The 14,936-nt window shown below is 49.8% G+C and overlaps 5 protein-coding genes across 5 annotated transcripts; 4 read left to right on the top strand and 1 right to left on the bottom strand.

Moving 5' to 3' along the window:
• Window positions 1–1,007: 1,007 nt before the first annotated feature.
• On the bottom strand, window positions 1,008–2,197 carry J7T55_005349 (uncharacterized protein; the record flags this gene model as incomplete). The annotated part of the gene is made up of 4 exons (XM_053133665.1): window positions 1,008–1,343; window positions 1,430–1,584; window positions 1,652–1,777; window positions 1,891–2,197. The coding sequence occupies 4 exons, from the start codon at window positions 2,195–2,197 to the stop codon at window positions 1,008–1,010; spliced, it is 924 nt and encodes a 307-aa protein (XP_052988535.1).
• Window positions 2,198–2,923: 726 nt separating this feature from the next.
• J7T55_005350 (major facilitator superfamily transporter) lies at window positions 2,924–4,630 on the top strand (the record flags this gene model as incomplete). The annotated part of the gene is made up of 4 exons (XM_053133666.1): window positions 2,924–3,034; window positions 3,116–3,305; window positions 3,661–3,809; window positions 3,881–4,630. The coding sequence occupies 4 exons, from the start codon at window positions 2,924–2,926 to the stop codon at window positions 4,628–4,630; spliced, it is 1,200 nt and encodes a 399-aa protein (XP_052988536.1).
• Window positions 4,631–5,810: 1,180 nt separating this feature from the next.
• Window positions 5,811–6,352, top strand: J7T55_005351 (uncharacterized protein; the record flags this gene model as incomplete). Its single annotated transcript, XM_053133667.1, has 2 exons — window positions 5,811–5,869; window positions 5,944–6,352. The coding sequence occupies 2 exons, from the start codon at window positions 5,811–5,813 to the stop codon at window positions 6,350–6,352; spliced, it is 468 nt and encodes a 155-aa protein (XP_052988537.1).
• A 935-nt stretch (window positions 6,353–7,287) lies between these two features.
• Window positions 7,288–8,635, top strand: J7T55_005352 (uncharacterized protein; the record flags this gene model as incomplete). Its single annotated transcript, XM_053133670.1, has 2 exons — window positions 7,288–7,856; window positions 7,948–8,635. The coding sequence occupies 2 exons, from the start codon at window positions 7,288–7,290 to the stop codon at window positions 8,633–8,635; spliced, it is 1,257 nt and encodes a 418-aa protein (XP_052988538.1).
• A 3,343-nt stretch (window positions 8,636–11,978) lies between these two features.
• J7T55_005353 (uncharacterized protein) lies at window positions 11,979–14,709 on the top strand (the record flags this gene model as incomplete). The annotated part of the gene is made up of 3 exons (XM_053133671.1): window positions 11,979–12,129; window positions 12,221–12,848; window positions 13,071–14,709. The coding sequence occupies 3 exons, from the start codon at window positions 11,979–11,981 to the stop codon at window positions 14,707–14,709; spliced, it is 2,418 nt and encodes an 805-aa protein (XP_052988539.1).
• Between the last annotated feature and the right edge of the window lie 227 nt (window positions 14,710–14,936).

A 14,936-nucleotide genomic window follows, 5' to 3' on the forward strand; every position in this document is an offset into this window, starting at 1 on the left:
GTAGAAAGCAGAATCTGACGCAAAGGATCTACCTCCAGATCGTTGACTGTGGCTGCACAAAACAGCCTCATTTCTGTATTTCAGCCGCTGTCTTACTGGTCTCCTAGTTTCAGCTTTGCCCCTGGCTAAAAGCCACGCTCATTTTGCGGCCAGATCCTTTCGGCCTGGAGGGTGTTGAGTCGAGGGGTACCATCGACCAGTCAGCCAGCGTGAAACTGGGGGCCGTCCAGGGAGCGGGCGCCTACCAGCCATGTGGCTGGGTGACACCCGGAGGTTGTGCAGCATGAAAGTACCTTGCAGCATGTGCACGTGGAAGTGTGCTTTCTCAGAGCCTCTGCCTATGTAAGGGCTCGCTGGCTCCAACTCATGCTGTGCACCGGCCCTTGTAATTATTAGCTGAGCTTATAGCCGAGAGACAATCTGACGATGCTGGCCTAGTGGCCAACTACAATGTGTTGCCATCCTTGAGCCCCTTTCCAATAAGTGCGCGCAGGAGAACAGTGTCGAGAGTTGAACTTGTCTTCGAAAGCTCGTTGACTTCCGTACTTGTGGGTCTTTCTTTTGCATGAGTAGCGTGCTCTTAGAGAAGAGGGGCGGTCAGCTCACTTGCAGCAGATCTTGCGAGCTGACCAATGTGAAGCATATCCGAGCTCGTGGCTGACTGACAGGAATGAATGATCATCAAAGAACTCAGATACTACAATCAATGACGGAGCAGATGAAAATGGAATGATGATGTGTTCCAAAGCAAGTTTTGATAGCAAGCACCAGTTTGATTCAATCAGTGAAAAATTTGTTGTGCACAAGACTCCATACAAATCAACAAACTGAGACTCCGAACAGATACATTGAACAAGACAATATACTGCTTCAGAATGTCGTTCTCTGGATGATGTTAATGTTCATGATCTCTTGTATATTTTAGTGTTTTTATAATGAAAAGATATCAAACAGAAGATGTGGATTCCTACGTACAATTACTGCATGTTGAAAATAGCCCACACCCCTCAAGCCAGCCCCTTCAACTCCAATTCGTTCAATTCGGGAAACGGTTGAATATCAACAATTAAATCGTTCTTGCTCCCGGGAGGGCTTGCATCCTTGACGCGAATTCCCCGGACCGGATCGTTGGCCCATACCCGTAGTGCAGTCCAGTCCCTACACATCATGGCTTGGTCATCGGTCGCATGGCCATTCTTATAACCGTTGGCGAAACCCAGAGGCTGGGCGTCGGCTGTACACATGACGTTGTCACGTAGCGTGTTGATGCAGTGTGCCACGTGGGCGCTGGTCCACTTTGAGTCGTTGTTGTACTGGTAGGCGAATTCCTCAGAGATGACGAACTAGAAGCAAGAAAGAAAGAAGTGTGAGTGAGTGTTCGTATATGATAATCAGTCAGTCGAGATGGGTATAATGGGGTGGCTCATACTATGCAGTGCATTTGGTGGAACCCACGAAGGGCATAGATCTTCCGGCCATCCCCGCGGTCTTCCCAAGGCCAAAATGGTTCGAGCTCGGTGACGTTGCCGTCAGGCTTTATCCGCTTAATGTTGGGGTGGTCTTTGTCGGCCAGCACGCTGGATCCTATCATACAGACGAACGTGTGAGTTCAAGAACTTCGGGCATTCCACAGTACTGTATTTGAACTCACCATTATGCATGGCTTTCAAATTGTCGATAAAGGCGATTGTCTTGTTGAAGTCCCCGAAAAGATCCTCGGGCATATAATAGGGGTGATCAGGACCAAAATACGTGGGCTTCAATGGCTGCCCAATCCCTGCGGATGCAACAAGTGTTAGAACATCCTATTCCGAATAGCTCAAGCACCGGGTCTTCGTTTGCTGGCCGGGTTGCTGGTGATAATATTCATGGACTGGCTTGTTCACTCACCATTGGGCACGAAACCATTGAAGTCCTCGCCCAGCAATCCGCTCCATTCCAAACTCTGATAGCGGACAAACGGTTGTGGGAAGCTCTGTAGGCGAAACAAGAGAAACAACAAGAGCAGTGCCACTGACACCAATGTTGCATAGAAACTTCTGCGGTAGAATTGGAGATCTTTCCTCAAGGCATTTTCTCTCAGTGTCGACACCTCATCTATCGTCTTTCCGTCGTCATCAGATTGGCTTTCAACAGCGTCGTATCGGTCACTTTCATTTTGAAGCCAGGTTGGAGTAATCTTGCTGAATGGAGACATGATGCATGTCACGGCCACGATCTGAGATGCATATGATCAAGAGCTTGCCGAAGGCGATGGGATTGATCAACTCGAGCGATCTAGTGGCATTGATTGATGAGGTAACCTCACAGGTGTGCGTCGGTAATGTAATGAAATTTGCAAATCTACCCGGTGCTTCCTCCTCTACCCGGTCCCTCGCCTTCATCATGTACATGTAGCAGAGCCCTGCCTCCTGCCGGCGCAGCCGAAACACGCGCAGAAGAAATATCTCCTGTTATTCTTCTTCTTTAGTTTGATCCTTTTTGTCGTTTTAATAGTGCCAAAAACTTTGGCATGTGTCATCATATAGATATGCCCTGGGTGACCATTTTACTCGGTGCCACTGTGGGAGGCGTTTCTTCCACTGCCTGAATAAGCAACGATAACTGATATCTACATTCATGTGAAAGGCCTACTGGTGTCCAAAGAAAAAGAGGATTCAGCTGCAGTAAATTGGATCCTTTTGGCATCTTGTTGAGCTTAACAGCACCAAAAGTGCGGGGCCTTGGTTTCCCCTACAGTACCCAGCTTCAACCGCAGGCAGCCTCTGGCATTCTTCGATTGATTCAAATAAAAGATACAGAAAATTGATGAATGGCAACTAAGCCTCTGTATCATACGATATAGTAGCCCACGCAATACTTTCGATACTATTCCAAGTGCCTGTGACAAAGTTCAGGTATAGACAACTCGGAACAGCTAATCATGGCTGCGCACGAAGAGAAGGCAAGCTGGCGTACTATGCCCAGAAAAGACCAGCTTGCGATTCTGTTCCTGCTACGCTTCGTCGAGCCTTCCGTGAAGTACTCCGTCACGGTAAGTAAGATCATAAACCCGCAAAATGCACTATTTCTAGCCATCAAGGAATCTTGGACAACGGCTAATAGTCAAGGACAGACATATCTGTACTACCAGTTGAAGTCACTCGACCCCTCGCTGTCATCAGGAGAAGTCATCCGGCAGTCAGCCACAATGCAAACGGCGTACATCATCGGCCAGTGTTTGTCATCTCTGGTACTTGGAAAGATTGCCGACTCTCCTAGGGGAGGCCGCAAATTCGTACTTCTGCTCGGCACAGCCGCTTCATGTAGGTGTCCATCAGAGAACCAGGTCAATTATGTACGGATGTCGCGAGATTGAAACTAATAATTATTGCAGTTGTTAGCGCAGTAGCGCTTGGGTTCATAGGCCATTTCTATCAAGGTGTAATTCTGTTCTGCCTCGAGGGTGCTTGCAATGGGAATGTGGCGACGGCCAGGACTATTGTCACCGAGGTGGTGCGTGATAAAAAGTAGGTCCCAACGTTGGGTTTAAGCACAAATCCCTATTGAAAGTTTTCAAAGAAGGTTTACTGAGCCATGAATAATATAGATACCAGACCCGAGCATTTGTCTTGTTCCCGATGGCTTTCAACTTGGCTATACTCTTGACCCCTTTAACAGCAGGCCAATTAGCCGACCTACCAAGTAGGTTTCCTGGAAGATTTGGGAACGTCTGGCTCCTGAAGAATTACCCATACGCACCGCCTGCTTTGGCGAACGGGGCCATTCTATTATTCGCATTCCTGGCAGTTTTCTTCTTCCTCGAGGAGGTGAGTTCCTCTTGGACCCTCGTCTCCTGGCATAGTTTGATTACTGGGCTAAGCATGTATGGATACTTCAGACATCCCCGCAGCTGAAAGATCGTAATGATTTCGGATTGGGGATCTCGAGAAAGTTAAAAACCTGGATTAGTCGTCTCCGTCATGGTCCTTCGTATTCTCGTCTTCAAGACGAGGGCTCGCATACTTCCACGGAGATGGAGGCCGTGGGCCTTATGGCACCAGGAACACCAGAATCAGACCTTGCACGGAGGTCAGAGAGCGAATACGATGAGGAGCGAGACGGAGCTGAGCAAGAAGAGAAGAATGTAGCAATTGCGCAGCAAAAGACGAAAACCCCCGCAGTGCTTCCCCTTCGGCGGATCATGACGAAAAACCTCTGCCTCATGCTCCTGACCGCCGCTATTCAAGAAGGCCATACAGCAGCATACACATCTCTCTGGCCAAGCTTCCTCAGCGACCCTGTGGTTGCGAATCCGTACACTGATGCTTTGCCCTTCCGCTTCTCTGGCGGTGCCGGACTGGCCCCTTCCGACATTGCCATCACACTCTCAGTGGTTGGTGCGATGGCTCTGCCAGTGCAATTCCTGATATACCCTCGGATCAGTCAGCGGTTAGGCACAATGCGGACCTGGCGTTTGTTCATGCGGGGCTTTCCGCTGGTCTACATTCTTGTCCCATATGTTGCCGTCATGGCCCGCGCTCTTGGCAATCACAGCCCTGCCACCTGGACGTTCATCATCTTGGTGCAGGTCCTCTTGATGGTATGCGCGTCTTTCCTGACGCCGTCGCAGCTCATTCTGATCCGATAGTAAGACCACCATTGACTCTATTCTTATTTCTCAATTGTCGCCACTTGCTTACCAGATATAATCATTTGTAGTGCCTCGCCTCACCCATCGGCCCTGGCACGGACACATAGCATTGCCTATCTGACCGGTGGCACGGCTCGTGCTCTTTCATCTGCTCTTTCGGGTCTTGTCTATAGTTACGGCACGTCACACGCACTCACAGGACTGGCCTGGTGGCTTACGGCAGTAGTTTCAGCCGGCACATGTTTGCTAAGCTTGTTTTGTAAAGAGGGTAATGGGCACGAAATTTGGCTTTCAGGGGATGAAGAAGCGTAAACAATGGATGCTGCCATTCATAATATCAGAAGGGATATTTTTTGAAAGCAGAGCCCATTCCTAACTCCAACAAACACGAGTCTAGTCTTCTTCAATATTTGTCAGCCAGGATTCTCACGGATCTCCGAGAGCAATTCAAGATGGCTAGACAAGTTGGCCCGGCGAGTTCCACTGCAGTATTGATGTAAACCCGGACAATCTCGTGCGGGTCAGCTACGGCCAGTCGGGAGCGTTGTTAATACACTTACATACACGGCACGGCTTATCGTTGGATACTAAACCTTCGCAACGAATGAGCAACTTCTGATAGCCGAGAACTTGCATAGTGCTCGGTTGCTGATTTAGCGCAGCATGAACGCATTACGCGACAGTGTGTTTTCCACGTCAAATTACCGGATTTTGAAGAGATGAGACACCTCCATGTCTCAATACTAGCTCGGAATTACCCGCAGAGATCTTACTTCGGGCCTGCTGAAGCCTCATGTCTCATAGCTGACTTTGACCACGGGGAGGTTGTGCTCACCGCTCGCTTGGAGCTCAGTGGCGATCAAAGTTACACAAGAAAGTACAGTACATCATGCAACTGAGTACAAGTAGCGTATTCAATATTTCTGCCGATCCTCTGGAGTCTTGCATTAGGCCCAAGGCTATTCGAATGCATTGCGCATGTATGTGCGGCACAGCTCAGCGAGTTTAAGACTGGATAGGCCAGAGACTTCCCTTGTTGATGCAACTCCTCTTGTCTGACTGTGCCTAGCTCGAAGTTTCTTCATTTTTCTAATGAAAAATTGGTTCTGAATTGTTTCAGCTGGCGATATGGCGATATGTATCGCACATTCCGTGTCGTGGCAACCAACAGATGCCCATGGCGTTGGTCGATGCCCTCAAGGTGCAGACCTGGGTTCTCGGCTTCACCAATCCGCAGTTTGTGTTATTTATTTCAATTGCAATGATTTAGAATCCTTCTACTGACGATCATTCCCTCGAAACATGGAAAGCCCACGACGAGGGGACGGGCCGGGCGTGGATCATGACCAGGCGTCCAGGCTGATAGCGCGGCACCGATTTTGCCTTGTTGTGGACGCCGAGTGCCTTAAATCTCTGGGCAGGACGGGAGTCCCTGGGGAGCAGCGACAGATAGCTGTCCGTGCACCGCTTTCAGATGCTGACGGTGGTGGCGGTGGTGATGATAGCGGCATGACCGATGAGGACCGGGAGGAGTCGGAGGAAGAGGGGTTGCTGGACCCGAGGAATGCACAAGCTCATCTCGGACATGCTCATGAGAATCGCCCGGCTGGGGACGGCCATTGCATCTTTGTGGCTGCCAATAATGTCGTGTCATTTTACGAGACGCTGAGCAGGGGAGATGGTTGGAACTACGACATCTATCGACAAGCCCTGCCATAAATTATTGAAGCATGCAATGATAAGTTGAAGTTGATATACTGAACCGGATAATCTCGCCTCTCGCCGATGGTCTGAAATGAAGGAGCACCCACGTCAGTGCGAAGGCAACGAAGGTCACAGGTGATGAGCCCATCCTGCTCTAATTAAGTCAGCGTAAATACTACCCAGATCATCTGAAAGGTTCTGCCTAGGTAAAGACTGAGCGCTTGCCCCCTAACAAGATATGTCAGCCAAACAGTTACAAGGGTTAACCCAAAAGAGGCGTTCATAATATTGTTCCCAGATTCTGCTCACTATGAGATTCGTCATCAAAATCGATCCCCTCCTGTTGCAGGCGGCCAAACTGCCATTCTCATAAGGCATAAGGCGTCACCGTCACGGTCACGGTCAAGATATGCATGGAGAGAGTAACAGTGGCACATGTTTGGCGACTTTTATGATCACCCAAGAACAATTCCCTATGTCGAGGTTCTTCGTCTATCCCAGAAGGTTTCAAGCATCAACACATCTACTGCCGTCGGCTGATGATGACACGAGTGGGATAGTGTTGGAACAGCACTAATTGTGAGGTCTCTCAATATCCTTCAGACCTTCGATGCCGATTCTGTAAGTAAGATCATCGGGCCGTCACATGTATCTCCAGACGCTGCAATAACGACATTGCCGGGAATGTGCATGATCAAGACGAATCTGCGTGTTTTGACAACGTCGTTGTCATCCAACGTTGAAGCACTAGGTGATATGGACCCCACTAATAAATCTGTTCACGTAATCTTTGATGATTGGGTTACGCACGCAGCTGAAACACCAAACGGGCGCCTGGCAGGCATCAGCTTTCCGACTCCCGGGTTCGACACGATATAAGGGTCGAGGAGAATCAATATTCCCGTGACACTGTACGCAATACCGGTTCAGATCTTGTGGACCATCATAAGATGTACAGCTCTCTCATCAACTGGATTCAGCGCCAGGTTTGGCGCGAGAATCCTGATCCTGACCCCCCCGCAATACCTCCCTTACCATTCTTGCCGACACCGCTTTCATCCAGCGAGAATGCTACCACAAAAGATGTGGCCACGATAGTCCCAACCCCAAACAATGGCATCTTCTTTGAACGCCTCCCCCCGGACCTGCGCCGCATAATCCTGATCGAGGCCTTTGGCGACCGCGTCGTCCACATGGACCTTCGGTACGACCGGCCCCTGCTGGCCGGGAATCCGCGAAGCACCCTGCACGCGGGCGGCATCAATATCTCTAATCCATACAATCGCCAGACTGAGAAGCCTCTTGCCTGGCAGTGGTATAGCTGCATCTGCCATCGAGACCCAGAGTGGTGTGTGAGGGGTCATCTCAGTGCCAGGGCGGAGGATCTGACGTCTACCCCGGTGAAGGATTCCTGTCTTCGAGGACGGTTTCAGTCGTGTCATGGCCTGCTCGGCGACAGTGGCGACATGTCGATGTGCTTTTTGGGGGTCATGGGCTGGCTCATGACATGTCGACAGGCGTGAGCCCTTCTCTTCCCAGTACTTTTCGGTGTCTCGCTTCTATGTTGCCTGAAGCGCTCGAGCTGACTGATTTGCTGACTATCCATACAGGTATATTGAAGGATTCGACATTCTCTACTCCACTAACCGGTTCCACATCTCTGGAATGCCTCTAATCCAGCACCTCCCACGGCTCTTACCTACAAAGGCCCTATCAGATATCGAATCAGTCGAGATGGAGTGGAATCTGGGCATGGTGGCCCGGCCCCCGCTTACGGACCAGGATATTTCAGCCGACGAACGCTTTCACGGCTGGCGCATGTTCTTGTCATTGTTGAATCAATTGCCTAAATCTCTGCCGCGACTCAGGTATCTTCACATAACGCTGCGTGGCACCTGGTTCCCGCCACAGATGGCGCCCAACGATCGCATCAGGCTTTCTGAGCCGGCCATGCTGCAGCCCATGGATGAGATGATGCGGGATCTCTACCGGAAGTCAGAATGGAGTACTCCGCGGTATATCGTGGCCATACCAGCGAGTGTGTTCCGAGCACGGATGTCAGTTGATGATTCCACACTGGAAGATGGACAAGAAGATATCATAGAGCCGCTGCGTGAGCGCAGGCTAGTGTGGCGTTCGCTAGAGTCAGAGATGGTTGGCCAACTCAGGTCGAACAGCGGAATGGGATACTGGCTCGAGGAAGGCATAGAAGACGTAAATAATCTCGTTCATGAACAAAGTTCTATATGGAGGGTGCGCACTATTTCAGTGCAACCTCTGTTGGCTGGGGATTGGTAGGGACAACTTTTGCCGATAGAGCGGAGGCTGGTTATGCATACACTAGGTCTGGATATTACCGTTCTTTGTTTAAAAGACGCACTGGATTCATCTGATACATTCCCTTGAGACAATTGAGAATCGCGCCTCAGCTTAAGTCTATGGCAAGGTAGAGCCAATCATCCTAATGATCCTAATGCAAATTCCAAAAACTGCCAAGCGACACGGGTAGTTGAGATGGCGAGGCGATATTGTATGATTCTAGCGTAAAATGTCAAAGTTGCATGCATATGAAGAGTTTGAGCCCGCAAGCTCAATACCCCGATGACTACTGTCGATGAGGGACAGAACAGTCGCACGGCTTTTTTCTTCGCTCGTTATGATTTTGTCGGTCTCTCAGTCCCCCTTATCAGCCCCAATAATGTATATTACGTCGTTGAGGGGGGGGGGGGGAATTAATAGATTGTCATACATATCTGGTGAACCTTACGTCGACAATTATCGTATCAAATCAATTCCATCTGGAATACTTATCTAATACACTGGAGAAAGAGAGATGCGATATAGACAACGTCACACGATCCAGCGACAACGAGAATCAAACCACTGGTCATTGTGACTGGAAAATACCCACACAGTGATAGTATGCGATTTAAGGCCGAGTGCGCAATTTGTGCAGAGTTGAGGTGGGAAGGCTCTTTACTTGGATAGCAATAAGCTCCAGTCTTCATTAGCCGATGGATTAACGGCACGGACAAATAGAACACACGGTGGATTCTTATATGCGAATGAAGTCTGGTCACACTGATTGTTAGCATGGGATAATTCGAAAGGCACGATATCCGCGGAAGTGCGAAGGTAGCACAGGGGCTTCATATTTTGCGTGGCTCAATATCAGGTGATTATAGCGCTTTTCACTATCAATTCTATCTCAGCCTGCCGAGAGATTCCCAGTTTTCTACAGCAAAGCCGGGTGTCTATCCCGTGACGATGTAGGAACTGTCTCACATCACTCTAAAGGTGATTCTATCTCGCGTACCACATAATGGCACTCTGAGCAGCCTTCATCAAAGCTTTCAATATTATCTCCCTCATGATACAGTTGAAACATCGAATGCCACTCGCACGAGAAACACCAGACACAACCAATTCAGCCTACTCCCACGCATCCTGAACAAGCCCTGAGACGGGCAACACACATATTTACACATTTACAGTGTAGGTAGTGTCTCTGCCTAAAAGTTTGCAACCTCAGACTAAGCTTAGGACGGTTTTGAGCACGACTCTCTAACGCATTTTAAGGCGGCTGCTCAACATAATTTCCTCGGCGGCTACATAGTACTCTTCTGGCTAGCCGTCGCTCTTAGATCTGGAGCATCACACAGGCCTCAGCCAGCCAGCATTCAGACAACAGCTGCGCTTTCAAAGTAGTTGTAAGCATGACCACTCAACAATAATGAAAGAACTTGGATTAAATATCGTCGAAAACAGATGCAGAATTCACATGATCAATGAGACGCCATGAAGGTCTCCAGGTGCGTTACTGTAGTTTATTGTGAAGGACTGGTTGCTAGGAATGAACGAGCAGTAGTGATTAGAATTGACGCAATGAGGTGAGCATTGTGTGATCCAGGTGTTTCGCAGCCGCCCAGCCTTTTACTTCTAGCCCCAGATCCTGCGGTCCAAAATGCTTGATTCTTGAGGTACCCCTTGTTTCCGGCTCCCAATAAAACAACCTAAACCTTTTTCTTACTCTCGTAGTCCTTACATTCCCGGCACTTATTGCCGCCACCCATGCGAACCGGACACATGGAGCTGCCGTGACCCTGGGTGCAATTTGGATCCTTGCAGGGGCAAGAAGAGCTCTTAGAAAGCTCTTTGGCTGTGTCCGAGTTCATAGGCTCGAGACCCTTCACCGTCCCGCTGCTGCTAGAAATGCCGTAATTCGACATTTTATTTCTTTTTGTGTGAGGCAAGGGAAGGCTGATGTCCGAGTCTGATGGTCGATGCCTCAATGTGCCAAGTGGGTTCTTGTTGCGTGTTATGTTGTGGTATTGCCTCAAAGGTTTGTGTCTTGCGAGAAGGTTTGATTTGGCAGAGCGGTAGAGCTAGGAACAGGATTTGACGTTCGCGGTATTTATAGAGTCCGGGGTGAATAGAACGTGTCTTCTATCACAGTGACTTGAAGTAGGCCCCAACGCATTTATTGTTCATTTCATGTCATATGAGTTGGCTACATGGTAACAGACTTGCGATTGTGGCAGCAAGTATTAATGCTTCTGCCCGGCAGTCAGTCAGAAGCCAAAGAGTCCTTAGATTCGGATTGCTGATGTTGGGAGGAGATAATTTCTTCCGACTTCTCTAGGTTTTGTCACACATCGAACTCTGTCACAACATCGCATTTTTGAAAATCTCTAAAGCAGTGACCTGACGATGTCAGCGGTCCCCATAATTCGCTGTGATTGCTCATCCAATGACTGTGTCAGAATCCAGCAGAAGCTCATCTGTATCTATAGCATTGATCATGGCTAAAGAAGCATGATTTGGGATCCGATACTAGGAAGAGTTCGCTCAATGTCAAGAAAAGTCTTTGCTGAACAGAGACCTGCCACAAACCAACACTGTCACCGAGTGCTATTAACTCCTGAAATCCTGTACAGTACAGTTGATTTGATTGATAGAGATTATGTGTCCCAACGCTTCCTGCTTTGCCGCCTGGAATCCGTAATCTTCATTCTCATTCTGAGAAAAGAGAAATGTATCCTGAGATGCTACTTTCGTTCTCGACAGGTATCTGCGAACTATAAGATTGGGTAGCGTGCTATTAGGCTGCATTGAATGCAGTTCAGGGACTTGTTTCAACGCCAGGCTCACCGACGTCAAATGCAGCTCGAATACAGCTTAAATTAGTAGTATTAAGTTGGGTTCGGTGCCACCTTGCAATCACGTAGTCTTGTGCCACCTTGCAATCACGTAGTCTTGTGACTCCGTGCATGCTACGCAGCTTAGAGCCAGGTGAACGTCTTGCAAATATCCACTCCACGCGCTTTTCTCCCTAGCGATTTGATCTGTACGCTATAACGAGTGATCACATGGTACACGCCCTGAAAACTACCAGTCCAATGAACTGCTTGCGCTTATGAGAAAAGTTACCCCAAAGGGAACCCTGCCGCAGGTTCGGTGGCGGCCCGGAAAGGGAATGATGGGAAGCGGAGAAGTTTAGCCCGGACCCCTCAACGCCAAACTGTCCAAGGCTCTGCTCTAACCCGTGCTTGAACTGCAACCTGACACAAACCTTCAACTCATCAGCCTTAACAATCTTCCTCTGGGACAAAATCCCTAGGCTTACGATGTCCAGACCCAGATGGAAGGCCATCCTCAAAAGCAGTCAACCTTTCGACAAGCCTGCCCGATATGCGCGAGACAATTTGACCGTGCCGAACATCTAAAGCGACACGTCGCGACGCATACCAAGGAGAGGAATCGTGCTTGCGATGTCTGCGGCAGAAGATTCAGTCGAAAGTCGGGCACTCTCTCATCATCTTGATCTGCTTAACTCATGAGGAAGAGGTCCACTGATGGCATGAGATTACAGGGACGCCCTAGACCGTCACCAAAACGTCCATCGCCACCACGTGCCTTTACGAAGGTTCCGCGCCTGCACCAAGTGCGCCGCATCTAGGGTCAAATGCAGTGGGGTGCCACCATGCACACGATGCCGACAGAAGTCGCTGGATTGCACATTCCCTGAGGGCAGCGAGACGCGTGATGACGCCTCGGCGGTGGCGGACGCAAATTGTGAAAATGTGCAGTATGAGGATCCGAGGGACGATGAGATACAGCCGGCTGTGATGTCTACATCAGTAATGCCCACTTCACATCAGCATCGGACACAAGCGCAAAACTTTATGCAACAGCCTGTTCAGCCGGTTGATCTGGGACCACAGGAAGCGGACACCTATATGATTTCCACACTGAATTGGATCTCGCCGTCTATGGACTTCAACCTGACAGAGTTCGACTACAACCCGATGGCTTCCAGCGAGCAGTATTGGGGCTCACTCACTGACGTCAATGGCCTCCCTAATCAGACTCTATCGACAACACAAATGATGAGCCCGGTTGACGGACAAACGCTTTCGACCCCTGGGACTCTTCCTGACTCAAACGATGCAGAAACACCTGGTACATCTTATGTGGATAATAAAGGAGCCAGGCAGCCTCGGAATGGGCGGTATGCCAACCGGATATTTGGAGAGGGGGTATCCAGGGAATCCTCCCGTACTTGCACAGAATTGTCGGCGACGGCACCGGAACCGGACGGCTTCAGGCTTGTGCTTTTTCCTTTACCAAATCCTCCTGGACGGGATTATTCAGATGTTCAGGTCAGACCCTTCAACCTTGAACAATATTGTATAATGTGTCAAGCATTTCAAGATTGTTGCTTAACGTCCAGCGGCGCCGTGCAGGGCGGACCCTTCTTCTCCACTGAGCTTCCGCCTATGTCAGCCTTCACTACGCTACTCACATTTTACAGACGGCGATTTGACCCCAAGGTACTACCAATAGTCCATCCTGACCTAGAAAGCGAGAGCACTTCCTCCTGGATTGTCAAGTTGGCGATGTCGGCCATCGGGAGTCAATATCTCGAAACGGGAGACACGGAATTAGCAGTCGCCCTCCATGAATTTCTTCGGCGGGTTTTGCGACAACGAGGAGCTATTTTCTCGACCGAGGTTTTGACTATAGAGTCACTCAGCTTGGTTCAGTCGAAGCTTCTCAACTATATCGGATTGGCGTATTGTGGCTCGGTACGCCTGGAGAGATACAAGTTGTCGGCACTCGAAGATCTTGTACACGAGTATAAATCATTGTACAAAAGCCAACCCACGGTCCTCCGGGACGACGTCCCCTTTCAAGGTCGACGAGCTTGGATCATATCAGAAAGTGCGCGACGCCTTTGTCACTCAATCTGGTTCATTGAGAACATGTCTCGATACCACTTTGACACAGAGACGAATTTGTTGCTTGGCGTTGCCAACATTACATTGCCATGTAAAGAGGATATATGGCAGGCCGGAACCGATCATATGGAGCCTTACATCAAACAACCCACTCTGGAGAAAGCGTTAAGGGTATTGTACGTGGAGAAGCGACTCCTCAAGAACACAGGCGACTTCGCACGAGTTCTACTTGTACACGGCTTGTACTGTCAAACATGGGACGTTGGGGCTTCACTCAACAGACCTTTACTCCGCTGGACGCCCTCTTCACAGAAAGGCAATGCTGAATCGTGCGATCTCACTGGCCCAGTCTGGTTGCCACAAATACCTCTCTACAACCATTGGAGAAATGCGGCGTGCGACTGCTTGGATGTACTCCACTGGATTGCAAACAGTGATATCGCCAAGGCCGGAACCGAAAACTCGACCGTCCTACACCTACACTTTGCCCGGATAGTTTTGCTCGCACCGTACGAGCCAATACGCGAGATGGCGGAGCTTCTGACGTCGGAGGACGTCAGGGACGGCAGCGACGCTGCGGCGAGGTTCCAGGGACTCTGCCAGCAGGTACAAAGATGGATCACGGACGACCAGTTCAAAGCGCGCCTCGCGCTCGTGCACTGCGGCATTTTCTTCTGGCACGTCAGGCGATACTCGACAGACGCCTTCTATGAGCCTACCAAGGTCTTTCTGGTTACGCTGGTAGTTTGGGCATACGGCAGCCTTTGTCCGCCACAGCAGCCGGGCACTTCATCGCGGGGATCCATCAATAACCGCGCGCGCGAAGACGATGACTGGACGAGCGATCTCGACGACATATCATCAATCCGCCTCGATCGTCCCTGCGACGATGAGCTGGTGCAGCTCTTTATAAAGCGGGGGAGGTCGATGCGCGCCACTATCATGGGTGTTGGCAGTATCACTGCAGCCGATGGTCCGCTTCGGATGCTGCGCGAGGGACGCAAGCTTCTCACCACGTTGGACAGGTGGCCTATTCGAAATCGGTACATGCAGACTCTCACGCGTCTTATAGATGTCTGCAGACAGGACAGACAGTGGGTGCAGACGGGATCGAGTCTGAGGCAGACATGATATATACATTTACTTGCAACCATCCCCAATTCTTTTACATCGAGCTACGACACAGAGCCCTGATTGTTATATGTGGGAACGAATTGTCCTGGAATGAATGTAAGAGCTACATATCATATACTTCACTGTGCTAGTAGCCCACTGTGGTGATGGGCAACGAGTGCTTGCTTCGCCACACATGGACTGATCCCGCCATCAACATCCAGTGGAGGAGACTGTGAAAAGTT

The sequence above is a fragment of the Diaporthe amygdali genome (genome assembly GCF_026229845.1).
Source record: "Diaporthe amygdali strain CAA958 chromosome Unknown NODE_38_length_435494_cov_65_447576, whole genome shotgun sequence".
NCBI classification, from domain to species: Eukaryota; Fungi; Ascomycota; class Sordariomycetes; order Diaporthales; family Diaporthaceae; genus Diaporthe; species Diaporthe amygdali.